Source organism: Micromys minutus (assembly GCF_963924665.1).
Source record: "Micromys minutus genome assembly, chromosome: 1".
Taxonomy (NCBI): domain Eukaryota; kingdom Metazoa; phylum Chordata; class Mammalia; order Rodentia; family Muridae; genus Micromys; species Micromys minutus.
This window is the reverse complement of record NC_137969.1, coordinates 68372458-68389586: the sequence shown is the minus strand read 5'-3', so window position 1 is coordinate 68389586 and position 17129 is coordinate 68372458. Positions and strand designations below refer to the sequence as shown.

At 38.2% G+C, this 17129-nt stretch overlaps 1 protein-coding gene across 1 annotated transcript in view; it reads left to right on the top strand.

The window, feature by feature from the left end:
* Positions 1 to 17129, top strand: part of FMN2 (formin 2) — a gene marked incomplete at both ends in the record, with an annotated part of 296886 nt that overhangs the window by 128685 nt on the left and 151072 nt on the right. Inside the window, one exon of the mRNA XM_080929057.1 lies at positions 9406 to 9493. Coding sequence (XP_080785183.1) covers positions 9406 to 9493 — 88 coding nt within the window. The remainder of the gene's footprint in view (positions 1 to 9405; positions 9494 to 17129) is intronic.

Sequence of the window (17129 nt, the reverse complement as noted above, 5' to 3'; positions counted from 1 at the left end):
AGATGGATGGGGATTTGGAGTAGTTGGTCTTAATTACAAAAACATTTTTATTTTAGATGCCTGGTGATACTTTGTTTCCAGGCTCACTATTATGTTACTATAGTAATTTTTTAGATGTAACATTAAATTTTAAAATGCAACTAATTAGAATAAATATTTTCTTAAAATCTACATCTAATGCTGTTTCCTTTCATTAGTTTAAAATAACTTTTGAACTCTTTTTTTTTTTTTTGGTTTGTTTGTTTTCTCAATTTTATATTTTTAAATTGCCTTTTAAAAAAAAATTGCTAGTTTAGGTCATGGAGTATTCTAGTTTGGTCTAAGAAAGGTTTATATAAACAAGAAATTGAACTTGTGTTAAACCTACCTGTTTAAAGAAAACTATAAAAATCTAAAACATGTTCTTGTGGGTTTTCACTGGCGAGTCCTTCTGTTCTGCTTGGTTTTTGCAGAATTCTGTGAAAGTATGAACAAGTGACTGAAAGGGTTCAGTGTCTGAGTGATAAGCCAGACTTGGCTGAGGACAGCAAAACCTGACCTGCCCCTCACTGCCCTGAGTCTCAGTCACTTTTCAATATTGCATGTCACTTCTTGTGAAACAATACATGCTGGCTATTATTTTTGCAGATGTGTTTCAAGTACGTCACACATGTCACATTCCAAGTGCATGTAATTAATTCAATTTGACTTCATTCAGAACAGGTCTATGACTCAGCTCCTTTTTAATAAGTGTGGCTTAATTAGTCAATTAATTAACTTCTCATGCTGTTGATTGAACCCAAGGCCTAGCATATGCTTCACAAGGGTTTTCCTGCTGAGCTACTCATCTCCAACACTGGCCTTCTAAGAAAAGAATTAAACCAAGTGTGCCCAACCTTACGGGGTTGTGGGTGCTCATTGTCTCTACTTGAATGAGTCTTTCTTAGGATCCTTTAGGTTACATGTGCTTTAATGTTTCTGGACCACATTTTGAGTTTTTTCCTTATTTCTTTTTTATTGTCTCTCTCTCTCTCTGTATCCTACTGGCAGAAGCTGGTAGAATAAGTTTCTATGATCAAGAAGCAACAGAGAGCAGGATGGATGTATCTTATTGGTTCAGGAGTCACCCTTTCATATACTAGAAGGTCTCACCTTCTGTTAGTTCTGCATAGCCAGTGCTATGGAGTGCAAACACTCGAAAGGAGAGTGCAAGCAGGAATCACCAAGTTGATCATAATTGAAGTCAGAAGACTTAAACTACTCAATGAGGAGAAAAAGCTTCTAGATTCTTTGGAAACCAAGAGACATGGGTCTCCATACTGAATTCCAGACAACCAGGATGGATTGACAGGCCTGGAGAACATAGAGAGGTTCTTCTTAAGCAACTTACCAAAGAGTACTTCTGAGAGTCTTGCAGTCTTCCAGTTCTGAGGCTGGTTCAGACACAAAGGCAAGTCAGGTAAAGCTCGATGACATAGTTCCACCCCATTCTAAACGGCGCCCTGGATACTGAGCTAAGAAGCGGGTCATGCTGATGACTTTTTTTTTTCTTTTAAAAGAAAGGATAGCTTCTAGAGTCTCATTCGGAAGACATGTCAAACGTCCTGTCACCTTGTGTCATGTTGTGTATGAGTTGCTTGTGAGATCCTCTCTCTACTCCACCCTCCATCACTGGACAGTGTGCACCTCTCACTCCAGCATGCTCAGTAACCATGCCTTCTGCAGGCACAGGGTCTCTAATGGTGCTGTTGCCTGTGAACTGGCCACTCTGCTCTGGGGCTCAATGCTAATCTTAGAAGAAAGTGAGGACTGTAAATAAGATTACCCTCCGCTTTGGTTGTGGGGATAGATTCAAGAGTGTCTGATAAGCTCTTGGTCTGCAAAAATCTAACTCAAGTATTCTCCCTTTTTTGAGGGCAGAGCAGCTAAGATCTAAGATGTCTGCTGTTTTATCAACTAGTATGAGATAGCTCAGACCAGGCTGTTTATTAGTGACTAATTCCCCCTGAGCCAGACATTGAGAGATCAGTTTATATTTTCAAAGTAAGAAATCTGAACCCAATGAGAATGGCAGCATAGTCACAGCTCCATAAAATAGCCTTAGAGAAACATTTTAAAGTCTCTAGAATGATAGGAATTAGCTGTTCTCTGTCTTAATTCTAGGTGCTCAGTGCCCATAGTTACTATTAACTGTGGCATTCTTCTCATCAATGTGCTCCTACAGTATTATGAGGTGTAAGCGGCAGTTGTCAGATCACTAAATACAGAACCAACACACTTGGTCTTTGCATGACATTCTACAGTTAAGGAGTTCACATTTATCTATTCTCTGTGGTATCTGTTTTTATCTGACTTCTTGAAAGACTTGCCTTTTTGGCTCTGTTTACTCATTCTTTAATCTAATATCCAGTTTCCAGAGAGAATCTGGTGGGGTTCAGAAGAAAGCAGCATTCTCCCTTAGCTAGGACTTGGAGAGTCTAACTATCATTTGGGCTGTGCATTTACATGTTTTCTTTTAAAGTTTTTGATTTTCCTAGTTTTATGTGCTTAAATTTTTAAGTTATCTGAATATTTTATATCAAGCCGTTTGATGGCTCATTATAATTATCTATACTTCATGGAATGCATCCAAAATATATTTTCAAAATATCCCGAGTGTGGAGCATATATCATTGTAGGTTGATCAAATAATTATTTCAATATTGTTTTAGTTAATCATATAGGTAATTTCATCTTTCCATTACATATTAGGAAGACTCTGAGGTGACAGATGTTACATTGCAGTCATTGCCTTGAGTTTAGTGGTAGATAGCGACACACCCACATCCTTTTCAGTTGTCAACAATTCTGCATAAGCAGCAGATAGGGCCTTTTTATAAAACGAAATATTCTACAGGGAAAAGAGTTTCTTTAGAGTCTAGAACAAGAACCTTGATTTAAGTAATTAATTGGAGAGTTTCCCCAGACAGTTACATGTTCTAGTGGGAGAATATAAGATCCATGGGAGAAAAGAAACCCTTGTCAGCTCTTAGGAGTTGTATGAGAGGCTGGACACTTTTAGAAGAAGCATCCCAGAATAGTGATACTTCAACACTTCTGCCCATTGAGTATTCCATTTTTCCATCATCCTAGCATAAAATAAAGTAAAAATAAAAGGGAGCAGGGAAGGGTGACAGGGGGAAGGCAGTGTGGAACTTAGGACCAGAATCCTTCAGACTGCATCTATGGAAGGGGGTCATGAGTCCTGGCACCGGAGACTGTGGGAGAAGGCTGCTGTTGTCACAGACCAGAAAGCTGGAGCAGCAGTCATCAGCAAAGCCTGATACGTGAGTGCACATGGGTAATGAGGAAGAATGAGTCAGATGTTGACTGGGATGTGGGATGGCTGACTGAGATGTATGGACGGTGAGACAGAGATGAGCTGGCAAAGAATGGTTGCTTCTACTTCCTGTTGACATCTGCTAATTCTCTCCAATATAGACATTGCTTTGTATACAATGTCTGGTCTGGTATTGAGCACAAGTTTCAGTTAGACTATTTTAGGTCTGTTGTGACCAAAGGGAAGTCTGGACTGTCTGTAGTTCATGTCTCAGCCTTTTTATTACTTCAGCCTCAGGGCAGAATGTGAGAGAATAATCCAGAAGTTGAGAGCAGCACATTGCTTTCTTCGGAAGCTGTGTGCTTTCTTATTGCATTCCAGTTCAGATGTTAAATGTCTCCTAAAGGGGCCTGTATAGGTTTAGTCCACAAGTCAGGAGTACTGAGAGGTAGGCAAACCTTAATAGAACTCAGTAGATCCTCAAGTCATGTGGAACATGCCTTCAAATAACAGTGGTACCCCAGGTTCCTTTTTCCATTCTTTTGCTTTTTTACTCTGAAATAAATGTTTTCCCATACCTAGAAATGACAGGACCAGTCAGCCAGGGTTGTAAATCTACAAAGCTGTGTAACATAATAAAATGTTTTTTTTTATAAATTTATTGCCTTGAGTATTTTTCATAGCATATCAAAGATAAGCCATAGTTCTTATAATCTATTGTTCAAAATTTATCTACAGGGTTATACCTTGTTGTCAAATAGGCTATGGAAAATGTAATGTCAGTTGGGCATCCATGATACCCAGCTTAAATGACAAAATTCTATGGCTATAAGAGAAACATTTTCTAAGATAGTTTTAAATATGATGTGTGCCATAGTAGTCCTCTACTTTATAAAATGGGCTTGCTTACAATTTGGTCATGTTGAGTTAAAGGAGGAAGGAAGATAGCTAAGTAGAAGATTTTAGTAGACATTGACCAAACATAGTTTTCTAGATAAAAGATTATGCATAGTTGTCTCTAAAATGGCTTTGAAGTATAGGGAAAAGCAACAAGGAAGGGCAGAATTCAACTATATATCAAAGTCACACCTACAGAAAAATAAGTACAGATCAGAAACTAGCAAAAACATCTAGGAAAAATGAACTGGGCATGCAGCTCAGTTGTAGCTAGAGCTTTGCATGTACAAGATCTTGGGTTAAATTCCCTAGTACATCAAAAAAGAAACAAAACCCTTATGTAGTATTTATGAAAACACTAAAAGAAAGGGATACAATGATATTTGTGGAAAGGGTAAAATTTTAGGAGCAAAACATAAAAGATGAGTGGGATCAGGGAGAACAAGGAGCGGAAAGGCTGCTGAACACAGTATGTTTCAGCTGACATCAGACATATCGAGTCTGTATTAGGCTGCTCCCAGAGCACCCGCCGAGGAATGTGCTTTGTTACAGAAGAAAAATGTACGGAGGTTTTACTGAAAATGTGGAAATACATGCTGGGTAGTTATGTCCGAGTGTAACTTTAGGATGGATTACATGTATTCTACTATTTCTGTGCAGAAATTGATATTAAAAGACTAGGGTGTGATGACTATAAACAAAGAAATTGTGTTAAGTACTATAAATAGGGTTGTTTTTTACAGTAAAGGAATAATGGAAACCTCATTTAATTAATGCAGGCATGCAAATTGAGTAACTGGCCAAAGGATTTGAATATGGGGTGTTAGTATTCTCTGGGGCATTGTGGTGTAACCAGAAGTTGGAATTTCCTAAACACAACAGATTTGGGATTCTGGCATCTCTGGTGTGCCATCTCAGTATGTTTCTGTCTTGTAAATAATTATGCTAGCAGGACATAGGGATAGCATGTAGTTCCATTGTTGACCCAGCAGGGAGACGTGCTCAAGGACCAAAGAAGCTTAGTCTTCATGCATGACATGTTTGTTAAAACACTTTTGCCTCTCCTGCCCAAATTCTGTGATTGCAGGCATGATTATTCATGGTTGGCTTTAGATGTTATCATTCTCTTCCATTGTTTGAAATCAAATAGAGACAGAGATGGAGAGATGAATAGATATATAGAAAGAGCTGGAGAGAAAGATGGGGAAAGAGACATACACAGAAACAGAGAGAGAGAGAGAGAGAGAGAGAGAGAGAGAGAGAGAGAGAGATACATACAGGCATACAGAAAGAGAAATGTGGGGTCCTGGGGGAGATGCAGATGAAATGTCTAGGTCCTGTCTTTTGTATAAACTTATTATGATTCCTTAAATAGTATTGCCAAATCTAGAATACTGTATAAACATTAAATTTTCTAGAAGTCACACTCTAAAATTTATTTTTAAAAAAGACATGAAATTAAGGTGAAGGTATTGCATAGGATTCAGGGTTAAAATATTGTCCTTTGAATGTGCAATCCACATAAAAATTACTGAGATCATTGATATTTCCCCTTAAAACAGAAACAAAGCCCAGAATCTTTTAGGTCTGTGCATATTTCCCATGCCTGGACAGCCACATGTGGCTTGTTGTTCTGTATTAGTTACTGTGGTTTTAGAGACTTGGAGCCTTTTGTTCTCTCTGCTAATGCTGGTTTCAGTTTGTTGCTTGTAGGGCTCCCATTAGGGTTTGTATTAAGGGTTTCTCTTTTAGTTTAGTGGTGAGACTTTGGTCCTTGGCCCTAATAGCCAGGCATAGAACATTAGTATCCTACTGTTTAACTGCCTTGACCACTGTGTTGGGGCAAAGCCAGTGAGTGGGGAGCTAGTTTCTCTCTCTCTCTCTCTCTCTCTCTCTCTCTCTCTCTCTCTCTCTCTCTCTCTCTCTCTCTCTCTCTCTCTCTCTCTCCTCTCTTTCTCTCCTCTCTCTCTCTCTTAAGCTCTAGTACTTGTTTCTCAAAGCCACCTTCTTAGTAATATTTAAAACTACTTGGTTTGGCATGTGTGAGGTTCTAGGTTCAATTCCCCACACTAATAAGAAAATGAAAATGAAACTATAACTGGTGAGTGGTGACAAGCAAGAAATGTGCACTTTGGATGGATGTGGCTGAGGAAAATCCTTGGCACAAGTCTTCATCTTCTTTTGTTCTAGCCAAAAGGCGGATTTTAAACCTCCATTTAACCTCTTGTGATAAACCCATACTCTTATCCTATATATACAATGCATTCATTTGCATACAAATTACTAAAAACAAAACAAAACAGAAACCATTTCCAAACCAAGTATCTGTAAACCTTGATTCAGATCCCCATGTATTACTTCATATGATTGATGATAAAAGTGTCCTAATGCTTGCTCCCAGGTGCCCTAATGAGCAAGTAGCACATGGCTTGCAGAAAGGCAGCAGCCTGTAGTCCATATTTGTAAAGCTTTCTGTTTAGTGACTGTGGTTATCCAGATGGGGGCCAATCACTGGAGTGAGTCCCCCATTCTAAAAATGGGGAGCCAAGGTCAAAGGGATTAAGTTTCTAAAATATTGGGATTCAGATCCTCCTGACTTGCAGCTCAGCTACAGAGATCTCTCAAGAACAAAGGGGAGTTACCCTTTCCCATCTTACCCCATCAGTTTCTATGTGCCTGCTAGACGGTACCTGACCCATACAGTCAACTGCATGTGACATCTTCCTTTCCCTCCCTATATACACTAAGCCTGCCTTGTCCTTTCTACAGAGTGCTGGATGAAGTGGAATAAACCAGTGGAAATATCTAGTTCTTACTTTTGTCTTAAGCAAACCTGTAACTAACTTTAATAGAAGTCCTATTGATTTAATTGGTGTAAAATTCCCTCAGACTCTTATTAAAAATTTCTTTTTTTTCTCTCTTACAACTTTATTTTTTTAAAAAGAGGGATACAAATACAGATTTTTAAAGGCATTTTGGCATAACATTATGTGAATATTTTTGTCAGTACTTAATTCTCTTAGAGGTGTGATAGCATTGAAATCCCATTAGAAATTTCTATGTCTAACTACTCAGCCAAGTAATAGGGATTTGCTGTAAGGCAAGCAGACAAACATTTAATGATCTTCAAGAATATTTGTGGATGTATTTCCATTAGGTTTGCCGCCTTATTATCCTATAAGAGAAAATCTTCCAGAGGCCATGGAAACAGGCCATAATTCTCTCCTTGGTGCCATAGTTGTTCAGACCAACCTTATTTTATGTTCAGTTTAAACCCATTTCTAGCTATGCAGAGTAATTTGGAAACAACAGGGTCTTGAAAATGTTGTTGGGGGCCAGATTGTGAAGAGCTTTGGTTATGTTCTCTTCCATAGCCAGATATTACACCTAGTCAAAGCATTCATGTCATGGCTGATATTAAATGCAAACAAATCACTACCAAAAAAACTTCTCCTAGTTTATGGGAGTCTGCGGTTTGGTTTTTGTTTTGTTTTGTTTTTTGTTTTTTGTTTTTTTTTTTTTTATTATTATAGGAGCAGAAAGGAGGAACAGTTATTCTTTGTGGAATTAAATGCAACGATACACCAATGTATTCTCCCTTAGTATATAGTATTTGAATTAATACCTCTGTGAACCATGTGAATCCACTGAAGATAAAAGATGCCAGGCTCTATTTGTGTTGTATGTCCAGATTCTTATAGTTTTCTCTTACTGTGATCCACACACTGCTCACAAGGAACATTGCTGAGTGCTGAAGGCATTGGTACATGGCCAGTTCCATGACAACTCTTGAAGCTGCTGCTGCTCCCAATGTTTTTCTGGGAGAAAAGTCGGCCCTGTGGTACTGGGTTGTTTTCTAGGATGCTTTAGGGTACTAATAGAAGAACTTTGGAATGGTATCTCCTATGCTCAGAACATGGGTGTCATCTGGGAGCTTGGGCAGACTGGGGAATCAGAATCTGTTTTCAGAAGATCCCAGATAATTCGGTGTAATAAAATGGGGAGGCATACTGCTTTGCTTTGCAGAATCTATTGTCATTATCCCTACAGCTTTCCCCCTACTGGGAAAGTCTTAGGGAAAAAAAAAGTGAATTAACTAGATCTCATGTGACTAGGAAACTAAATATATCCTTTTAAAATTCTTGTTATCTAGCTTAATTCTGTGGATTTCAAATGTGTTGGTTTTATGTTTTCTACTTCTTGGCCAATTCCTTGGATGATCTGACTATGCCATCTCTCTATGATAACTTTGGTCATTAGATTCTAAGAATATTCTATCTTGTGAATTTGGGTTCTTGTTATCCACGGTGTTATATAGACAAATATAGATGGAAAGATTCATAATACAGATGTTGACTTTATTATACTGATGGACAGTAACAGTAACTTTGAGACTTCTGTCTTCTGAATACATTACCTCTGGATGCTGCCAGACAATTATCCCCACTGTCTTGGGTATTAGAATGTAAACGAAAACTTGGAATCCAATGTTTCTGAAATAAAACAGAAAGGGCAATTTTAGGAAGGAACAATGGTATTTCCTATATGATCTTTATACAGACAGTTGCCTATTCAAAGGGTAAAGATTAAAGGTCAAGAAAGAACAAGCAAATTCCAGGAGGTTTAGAAGGGCACTTGTTCCTAGCTAAGGAGAGTGGATGGGAAGAATGAAATTCCATCATCCTAGAATCCCTTAGCAGATGTTGAAGATGTCAATGACACCCCCACTTTCAGAATTCCTGGTAAGTGGGTTTAAGTTACAGCCTAGGGATCTTTTGAAACTTTGTGGCGAAGGTGATGAACCTTTGTTGAAAAACACTGACTGGGGAAATCAATTACAGACCTTTTGATTTGATCTATGCAAAGTGTAATACAGGTGTGAACACTGGCTTTAACATGGAGAGCACAGCTTCAGAATACATGGAGCAAGTGCCCCAGTCTGACGTGATTCCAGCCTATAATGTTGTATAAGCACAGTTGAGTGCAAGATCTAGATTGATACCTAGTTTTTCAGCTCTGGTAAACCAATAGAGAACTGTGGTACCCTTACTCCATGATACAACATAATCAAAGAGACATTGGCTGGATGTTTGCTTGGAGCTTTGATTAGACATGTCAAATGGAGACTGAGGCTTGTTTAGGATTTTAAAATGTTGCTACACATATCAGGGTCTAAGTTAATGCTTCTTATTTTCCTCTTTCTCAAACAGGTTGTCAAGCTGCTTAGCAACAAAAGATCACAAGCAGTAGGAATTCTAATGTCTAGTCTTCATTTAGATATGAAAGACATACAACATGGTAAGTATAAAAAATTAAAATGCAGTCACTTTATACTAACCTTTGGACTAAATTTTGTGGTATTTGTCAGAAAGTTCTTTCAATATTTACTGTATTCATACAGTTATGGATATGTCCTGTAGTATAATGTTTTATTTTATGCTTTTTTGGGGGAAGGGGCTAGGTTACTATTAATATCATTTCCTGTCTGTTTTATACCTTGTTAAAGGTGTAATTTTCACATGATACTTTTATTTTGTTCTTTTGTGGTAATAAAGTAACATAGATTGTATAGTTTTTAAACAATAGAATTCCTTCGAGTTCTAGAAGCTGGAGAATTCCGATCACCATTCCAGCTTGGTGAGACTCTGGTGAGGGCCCTGTGTTGGGATTCAGAAAATAATTTTCTGCTTGTTTTCTGCAAGCAAGAGTGAGCTCTTATATCCTCTGATCATGAAAAAGCAAATCTTATTCTGGAGGACTCTACTCTCAAGATCTAATCAACCTCAAAGACCTTCATTCCTAATTTAAAGAGATGATGGGGCTGGGGAAGGGGCGATGAAGATTGAAGAACACAGATGCTCAAAAATGTTCAGTCTGTTGTAAATGTACTTAGTCTGCTATTACAAAATTTTAAATTTGGTATCATATGAAGTATGAGACCCACTAGCTCTGTTACTTGTTAGATCATATCTGAATGCCACCATGCAAGAATTACTAGGAAATACTAATATGAACCAGATAGTGTGGTTCCTAGCCATTGAAAATATCCAAAGAAGAAAGCCCCAAGAGAAAAGCATTAGTTGAGCCTTGAGCCTCAGGTGCTTGATAAATAAATATCATGCAGGTACTAGCCTAAAATTCTAATCCAACTCAGTTCTACCCAGTATGTGAGTTACAGAAGCACTTGTAGCATTTGCTCTTTTAGAGATGTTCTTAGGATTAGAAATGCCAATTAGTGAACTAAATTGCTCTACTTAGGACTGAACTGAAAACAGGCATTTTCAAGAGGCTGAATGGACATTTGCCTAAAATGTATTTAAAACATTGGATGGAAAATCGAGCAAATTCTCTTAGGTCCTCATGTTCCAAGATTCTGCAAAGTACTAGAAGAATAACGCAATTGCATTGTATATTTGACTCTCAGGTAGAAAACTGGTCATTCTTTATTTCACGCATTTGGAGCAATTATAGCACAAACCCAAGGTCCTTCTACTATAGAGAGTTGGACTTGCTTTATTTATTTATTTAACTATTTATTTTAATATTTGTGTGTGTGTGTGTGTGTATCTGTATGCTTGCATAGCTGTGTGTAGGTACCTGTGAATGCTAGAAGAGGGCATCAGATCCTTTAGAGATAGAGTTAGAGGCATGTATGAGCCACCTGACCTGGGTTCTAGGATCTAAACAAAGGTTTTAATGATAGAACAGTAAGCATAGCTAACCACTGATCCATCTCTCTCGCCCCTGAATTACCTTTTCTAGTGATGAACAAAGGTGATTTCATGTTATCCCTGTTCATTTGCATTATTGATGATACCTAGGCACATGGAAACAGTTATTTCTTTATGTTGTTTTAATGTATATTCTAGTGGGCTTATGAAATATTTTATGATAGGAATTTGGGTGATTTGTAACATTTTTCTAAATGGCTTTAGTGTCAGTATTGCAGTGCATTCTGCCTTATACTGGACAAGTATTCCTACATCATAGCTTTCTGTCATCATATTTGTGCTGAGAGATGGTCCAAAGATGAACCGAAGAATTAAATATAAGTATTTCAACTCTCCCTCGTGCTGACCAGAGCCTTAGAATAGATTTAAAGCAGACTGAGTTATTCAAAGGAATGCCAATTTACCTATTAAAGAAATATGGTTTCTAGTATAAGACAGAACTTATACATCATGAAAATAGTTACTGGCTTTCTAGTTGGCCCATTTGTGAATGTGAATTTTGTTTGGTAGTCCTAAAATATCATGGGGTATAATTCATAATAGCACTGGCATGGCAGGCCCTGTCAATAGATGAGTAACTCTTAATCAGAATTTTAGTTTTTATTAAATTGTTTTGATGGTGAGGAGGCTTCCTCAGGCTGAGACATTTGGGGTAATAGTCACAGAAAAGAAAGCCAGCGCTGGCGCCAAGCACCACTTGGTGTTTCTGAAGCTGGCAGATGTAGCCCCGTTAAGTCATAGAGTGAAATCTGAAAATAATGATATGGTCTTTTCCTTCAGTCAAATATTCAGCTCGGGTTGAGCTAATAATGAGAACCTTATGAACAAAGGAGTCCGCCTGACATCTGTGTCTGTGCTGTAGCCAGCGAGAGTTCATTGAAAATTTGCTCGCTTAACATGCAATCCGAACAATAACATGGCGTGAACGTCAGTAGTTGAAGGTTCAGACAGAATTATGCATACACTTTATCCTATTAGGATCTGAAGGGAGTGCTTCAGTTCCTTCGAATCCCTGCATACCCATTCTCTAAAAGCTAGGCTGCTTTCACAGCCTACCAAGAAGCAGCTGTACCTGTCTACCCTGCCTCCTTTTCCTGTCAGCTACGGATCTCTCGCAGCTCCTACACTATAATTCACATCTAGGATAAATGCCACTGAGAAGTCTACCTAAATGTAAATGGAACCCAGTTACAGTTGATTTTGAATGAGAAAGTGCCTAAATAAAATGTGTCCAGACCTCCAGCATCATAGTAGAGAAGAAGAAAAACCTAAGACATCTTAGTGGACCAGTTCTTGACTGCCTGGCTCATTAGTTGAACAGACTGGACATGAACTCAAGCTTCTTCATCAGGTGGAGCTGCTTTTTTTCACCAAACATGTCGCTCCCATGTATAGCATTTTTTCTACTGTTAGTGCTTCTATGGTGAAGTATATATTATTGTTTTAAAGGTTATCATAAACTATTCGAGTGGGCATTTTCAGGGATGACATGCTACAGAGCCACCTTGCCTATCAAAGTGCTTGCTCTCACCCACAGACTAAGTTAGAAGTTATGAGATAGAGTCACCTCTTGTCCAGCATTTCATAACTTTTACTTACAAGGGGCTAAATATTTGTGGCTGCCTTACCTCATTTACATTTACTGGAACTTGTGTTTTGTTTGTTTGTTTGGTTGGTTTTGATTTTCTCTTGTCAAAAGACTTAATCTAGAACTGACTTTGTCACCATGATTCTCCGATTCTCCATTGAAGTGTCTTGCCAAAGTGATGAAGGTAAGATTGGTGTTCTAGATGTCAAGGTCTTATCATACTCTTTAGATACTGATTTATTTCATAGATCTGAGTGTTCTGTTTGTATATGTGTCTGTGGATTATGTTCATGCATGGGACCCACAGGGATCAGAGGAGGAAATAAGATTCCTTGGAACTAGAATTATAGAGAACGGTGAACCACCTCTGTGTGCTTGGAATTGAAGAGCAGTTCTCTGCAAGAGCAATTGTTTTTAGTTGCTGAGCCAGCTCTCCAGGCAGTAACCACAGTCTTACTACCATCAATCACCTTGTCATGTTCTGCTTAACAGGTGGGAAGTATCATCTATAGCACCTAAATCCAAAAACAGAAAGGGGAGAAGGGATCCAATTTTTTTCTGTGGTCTAGACTCCAGAAAGTGGTCCTTTGACCTCCGCACAAATGCCATGGAATACATGGAATCACTTCCCCCACCCACACACACATGCACACATCACATACACAAACAAATACACGTAAAAACAAAATTCTTAAATAACAAATATAAGATGGAAATCTCATTTTGCTCACAGATCAAACTGAAGCTAACATTAGAGCTAGTTTTCTCTCTATAATACTAATAAATATTGTTTCTTGATCAAGAAGAATAAAACCACTAAAGATACACTTTGTAAATGTGAGATTGTCTAACTTGTTGTTCTTCTGACCTTTGAAATTATTCCCCAGAGATAGAAACACATCATGGAGGGAGAGCCTACAACCCTTTAATCTACACCAGACTTTTAGAAATCAAATCCAGCCTGTATGTCTGGATTCTAAGCCTCAGGCAGCATCTCCAGATATCTAGGTTGTAGCTTCTAGGAGTTTTTGCCTCTAGTGGAAGGGGGTTTAGGTAGGGAGTATCTAAGAGATTTTAGATAATCCTCAGATTTTGAAAAACTAGTCTCATCAATAAAAGCCAATTATAGACATTAGTATGAAAAATTTTATAAAACATTTGGGTGGGCTCTGTGTTTGATATTTTAAAGCATTATTATAGATGAAACTAGATAAGTATTTTTGTGTGTTACCTGCCTCTGGGTGTTGACTTATTTTATATGGTGCTGGGCAACCATTCTCCCAAACAGGGAACTTTAATGTCAAACTGATAACTGCCCTTCCAACTGAAGCTTGAATTGACTCGTAGATACCTTCTCAGTACCTCAACAAGGTTTGAATTAGATTATGGATGTTAGAGCAGGGGCGATCTAATATATATTTATTGACTCTAATCATAGAAATAGTTTTGGAATCCTGCATGGATGACTAGCCTAAGATGTTAGTAGCCTTGGTTTCTTCTTCTGCTTAGTGTCTGCCCTGTCTGAGAACTAAAGTTGTATGCTTGTAGGCAATACATGCTAGATTATAGCCTTTCTGAATGACATTTCTGCCTTGTTTAAACCTGAATGGTAAAAAGCAATTAACTGATAATGATGTCAATTACCAAACCTTCCACTAAAAATGTGATAGGCAGTTATGTTGGGGCTATAAAGAGGGGAGTGCATTTTTCTTTAATATTTTCCTCTCAGCCAATATTAATTCTGTTGTTAAAGATTTTTTTCATTATTTCCATACACATTTTATGTGGATGTCTGTGCTTGTCTGTGTGTAGAATACAGGCACCTTTGTAGGACAATAGATATTTCATATTCCGCAGAAATGAAACTATGGTGGTTCTGAGCTACGCAGTGTAATAAAATGCTTTACCCTGGTCTAGTCCTTGATATACTCATTTTCGGTTTTTTGTTTTTTGTTTTTTGTTTTTTTTTTTCCATTTAAACATTTACCACATACTTTTCACTTTCCAGTACCACTACTTCCATGGGTTTTTACAAATCTCCTTTCAGGTATCAGGTAACAGTTGTGGGGCCAAGAGTGTGGATTTTGTTACAGATTTGATGTTTGTGTCAGATTCCTATGTAGAACCTGATGCTCTCAGTGCGATGGTGTTTAGAAGTAATGACCTTGGGTAGTTCGTGAAGACAAGACCCTTGTTACAGAATCCCTGCCTTTGGAAAGATTAGAGAGAACAGAGAACTGCAAGCACATAGCATCTCCCTTGGTCTCATCCCCCACTTCCTGTTATGTGACACAACAAACAGGTCAAAGAAAGAAGCTGTTTACGAGCTATAACAGAGTTTGTTGTTGGTTTTTGTGATTGGGTCTCATGTAGCACAGTGAGCATCAAACTGAGGATGCAAGGGCATCCTGTCTCTACCTTCCTCCCTAGTGCTGGAATTACAGTGTGCCACACCCTGCTAATGGGTGCTGAGGATGGAACCTCAGGGCTTTACCAGTTCTGGGAAAACATTTTGTCAATTGACTTATCACCCCAGCCTTACTCTCTATCCTGTAGAACTGTGACACAATAAATTTCTTTTCCTTCAGCCACCCAGTCAGTGACATTTTGTCATAGCAGTCCAAACAGATTGAGAGAGATTTAAATTCTATTTCTCCTACTAGCTGATATTGAATAAACCTGGAAAAAAAAATCATGTCATATTCTGATTCTTGGTTGACTATTATAAACTGCCCACGGTTTCTTACTTAGCAACACATAGTCCATGTTAAACACTGAATCCCATTCCATTCTTCTTTCCTTCTTAAGAAATGATGTGCGGCCATGGACTTGGAGTGTGTTTGAAACAGACCTCCTCACCCCCACCCTCCATTCCTTTGAGCAAAAATGTAGACGGTTCTTTCTTGATTATGACCAATTATTTTTCCAGCAGACTCTTGCCGTGGATGGGAGGTGGGAGTGGCACCCAAAAGCAGTTCCTTCTCACAGAGTTTGGGAGTGGGAGTGGAGGGAGGGACTGGGACTTTCAGCTCCAGGGAATCATGTCTGAGTCCTGTCATTAGCCTTCCCAGCCAGCAACACAGGAGTGCTGAATTTAGTTTGGGGTCATCACCATTTGTGTTTTCTGAATGAAGATAAATATGAGAATGATTTACATCAGTGGCTCTTAGAAGTCGAGCTCAGTTGTATCTTTGGATGATGTTTTATCTCTAAGGAGAGCAGTTTGTTTTGGAAACTTGAAAGGCCGAGTGCTCCCATAATTGTGTGGTTCCTTAAACCTTGTCTCCATGCTGTGTGAGTCAGCCACACTTCACATGCATAGCTGATGGCTCTGGGTGGCATGCAAAGGGAGCAGTCAAATGGATTCTGGCTTTGCTGGGAAATAAATCGCAGGGTGGGACACGAGGAGACTCTCTAAGTAGTGACACAGACACAAGCTTCCATTTCTTCTTGGGGCATTTTATTTTTCCTGGTAGTCACTGTGGTTTCAAGTTACTAGTGAAATGCATCAAAGTGCTTTCTTAAAAAGAAAAGGAAAATTCTGGAAGGGGTCTTTCTAAACCCCTGGCACTACTAAGGATTGTTTTGATGGTGACATTTCACATGTGTTTAGGTAACCAAAACATGAAGTAAATCCTGTATCTCAATGTGCTCCCACTGAATCATGCTTTTCACGCAGAACGTTCTATAAACAAATTGTAGATTACAAAGCCCAGGTCTCTTTCATGTACATTCTTAGTTCCATTCTCAAAGGCAAGGGGCTTTTTTTTTTCACTTGCCTATTAATTACTAAAAGAAAGTTTATCCATAATCATTTGGATATGATTGTTTTTGTATGTAATGCTCTCAAAAACTTGGGTTCAGCATGGGTAATGTTATGTTTTCCCACCAGGTTTTTCAGTGTCTGGTTGCTTTATGAACCTGAAGTTTCCAAGGCTTTGCTTAGACATTGCTTCATGCCCCCTCCTACTTTTTCTAACCTTGAAGTGTTTTTGCTCACATGGGATATAGAATTTTAAGACCTGTTTATTATATTTATTGAGACATTAAAATCGCAGTAAATGCTGTTGGAAGATGGAGTGAATGGTTTTCATTGAAATGCAAAGTCAGTTAGGAATAGAAATTTGAGAAGAAGGAGGCTGCAGTGAGCCCAGGGTAACCTTTTCATCAATTGCAGCCTTGTAGTGGATGGGGGAAAGACATGTGAGATAGTATGCTTTCATTAAAACCTACTTTCAGAAATTCAATATCAGAATATGCTTTAAGTTAAAATAAAGTTCATTACCTACCATTATTTCTTACAAAAAGAAAGACCTCATACATTATTTTAAGCTACACATAGATTATTAAGTCAAGGTAAAATAGTTATTGTTAACTCTTTTCTTCCAGGTTCAGCAAAAAAACACAAAGATGATTTTTTAACATTTTTATGATTCTTAGACAGTTAGACTTCCTGATTATGCTTTTATGAGCTGAAGGAACATAAAATTTGAAGTTTGCTAAGCTGTGAATCTGTGTTCCTTCTCTTTGTTGCATCTCCTATATGAACTGTGCCTCGTGTATTTGTATTTATTTTTGCTGTAGAATTTTTTGATCTGTGAATCTAAGCTCAGAA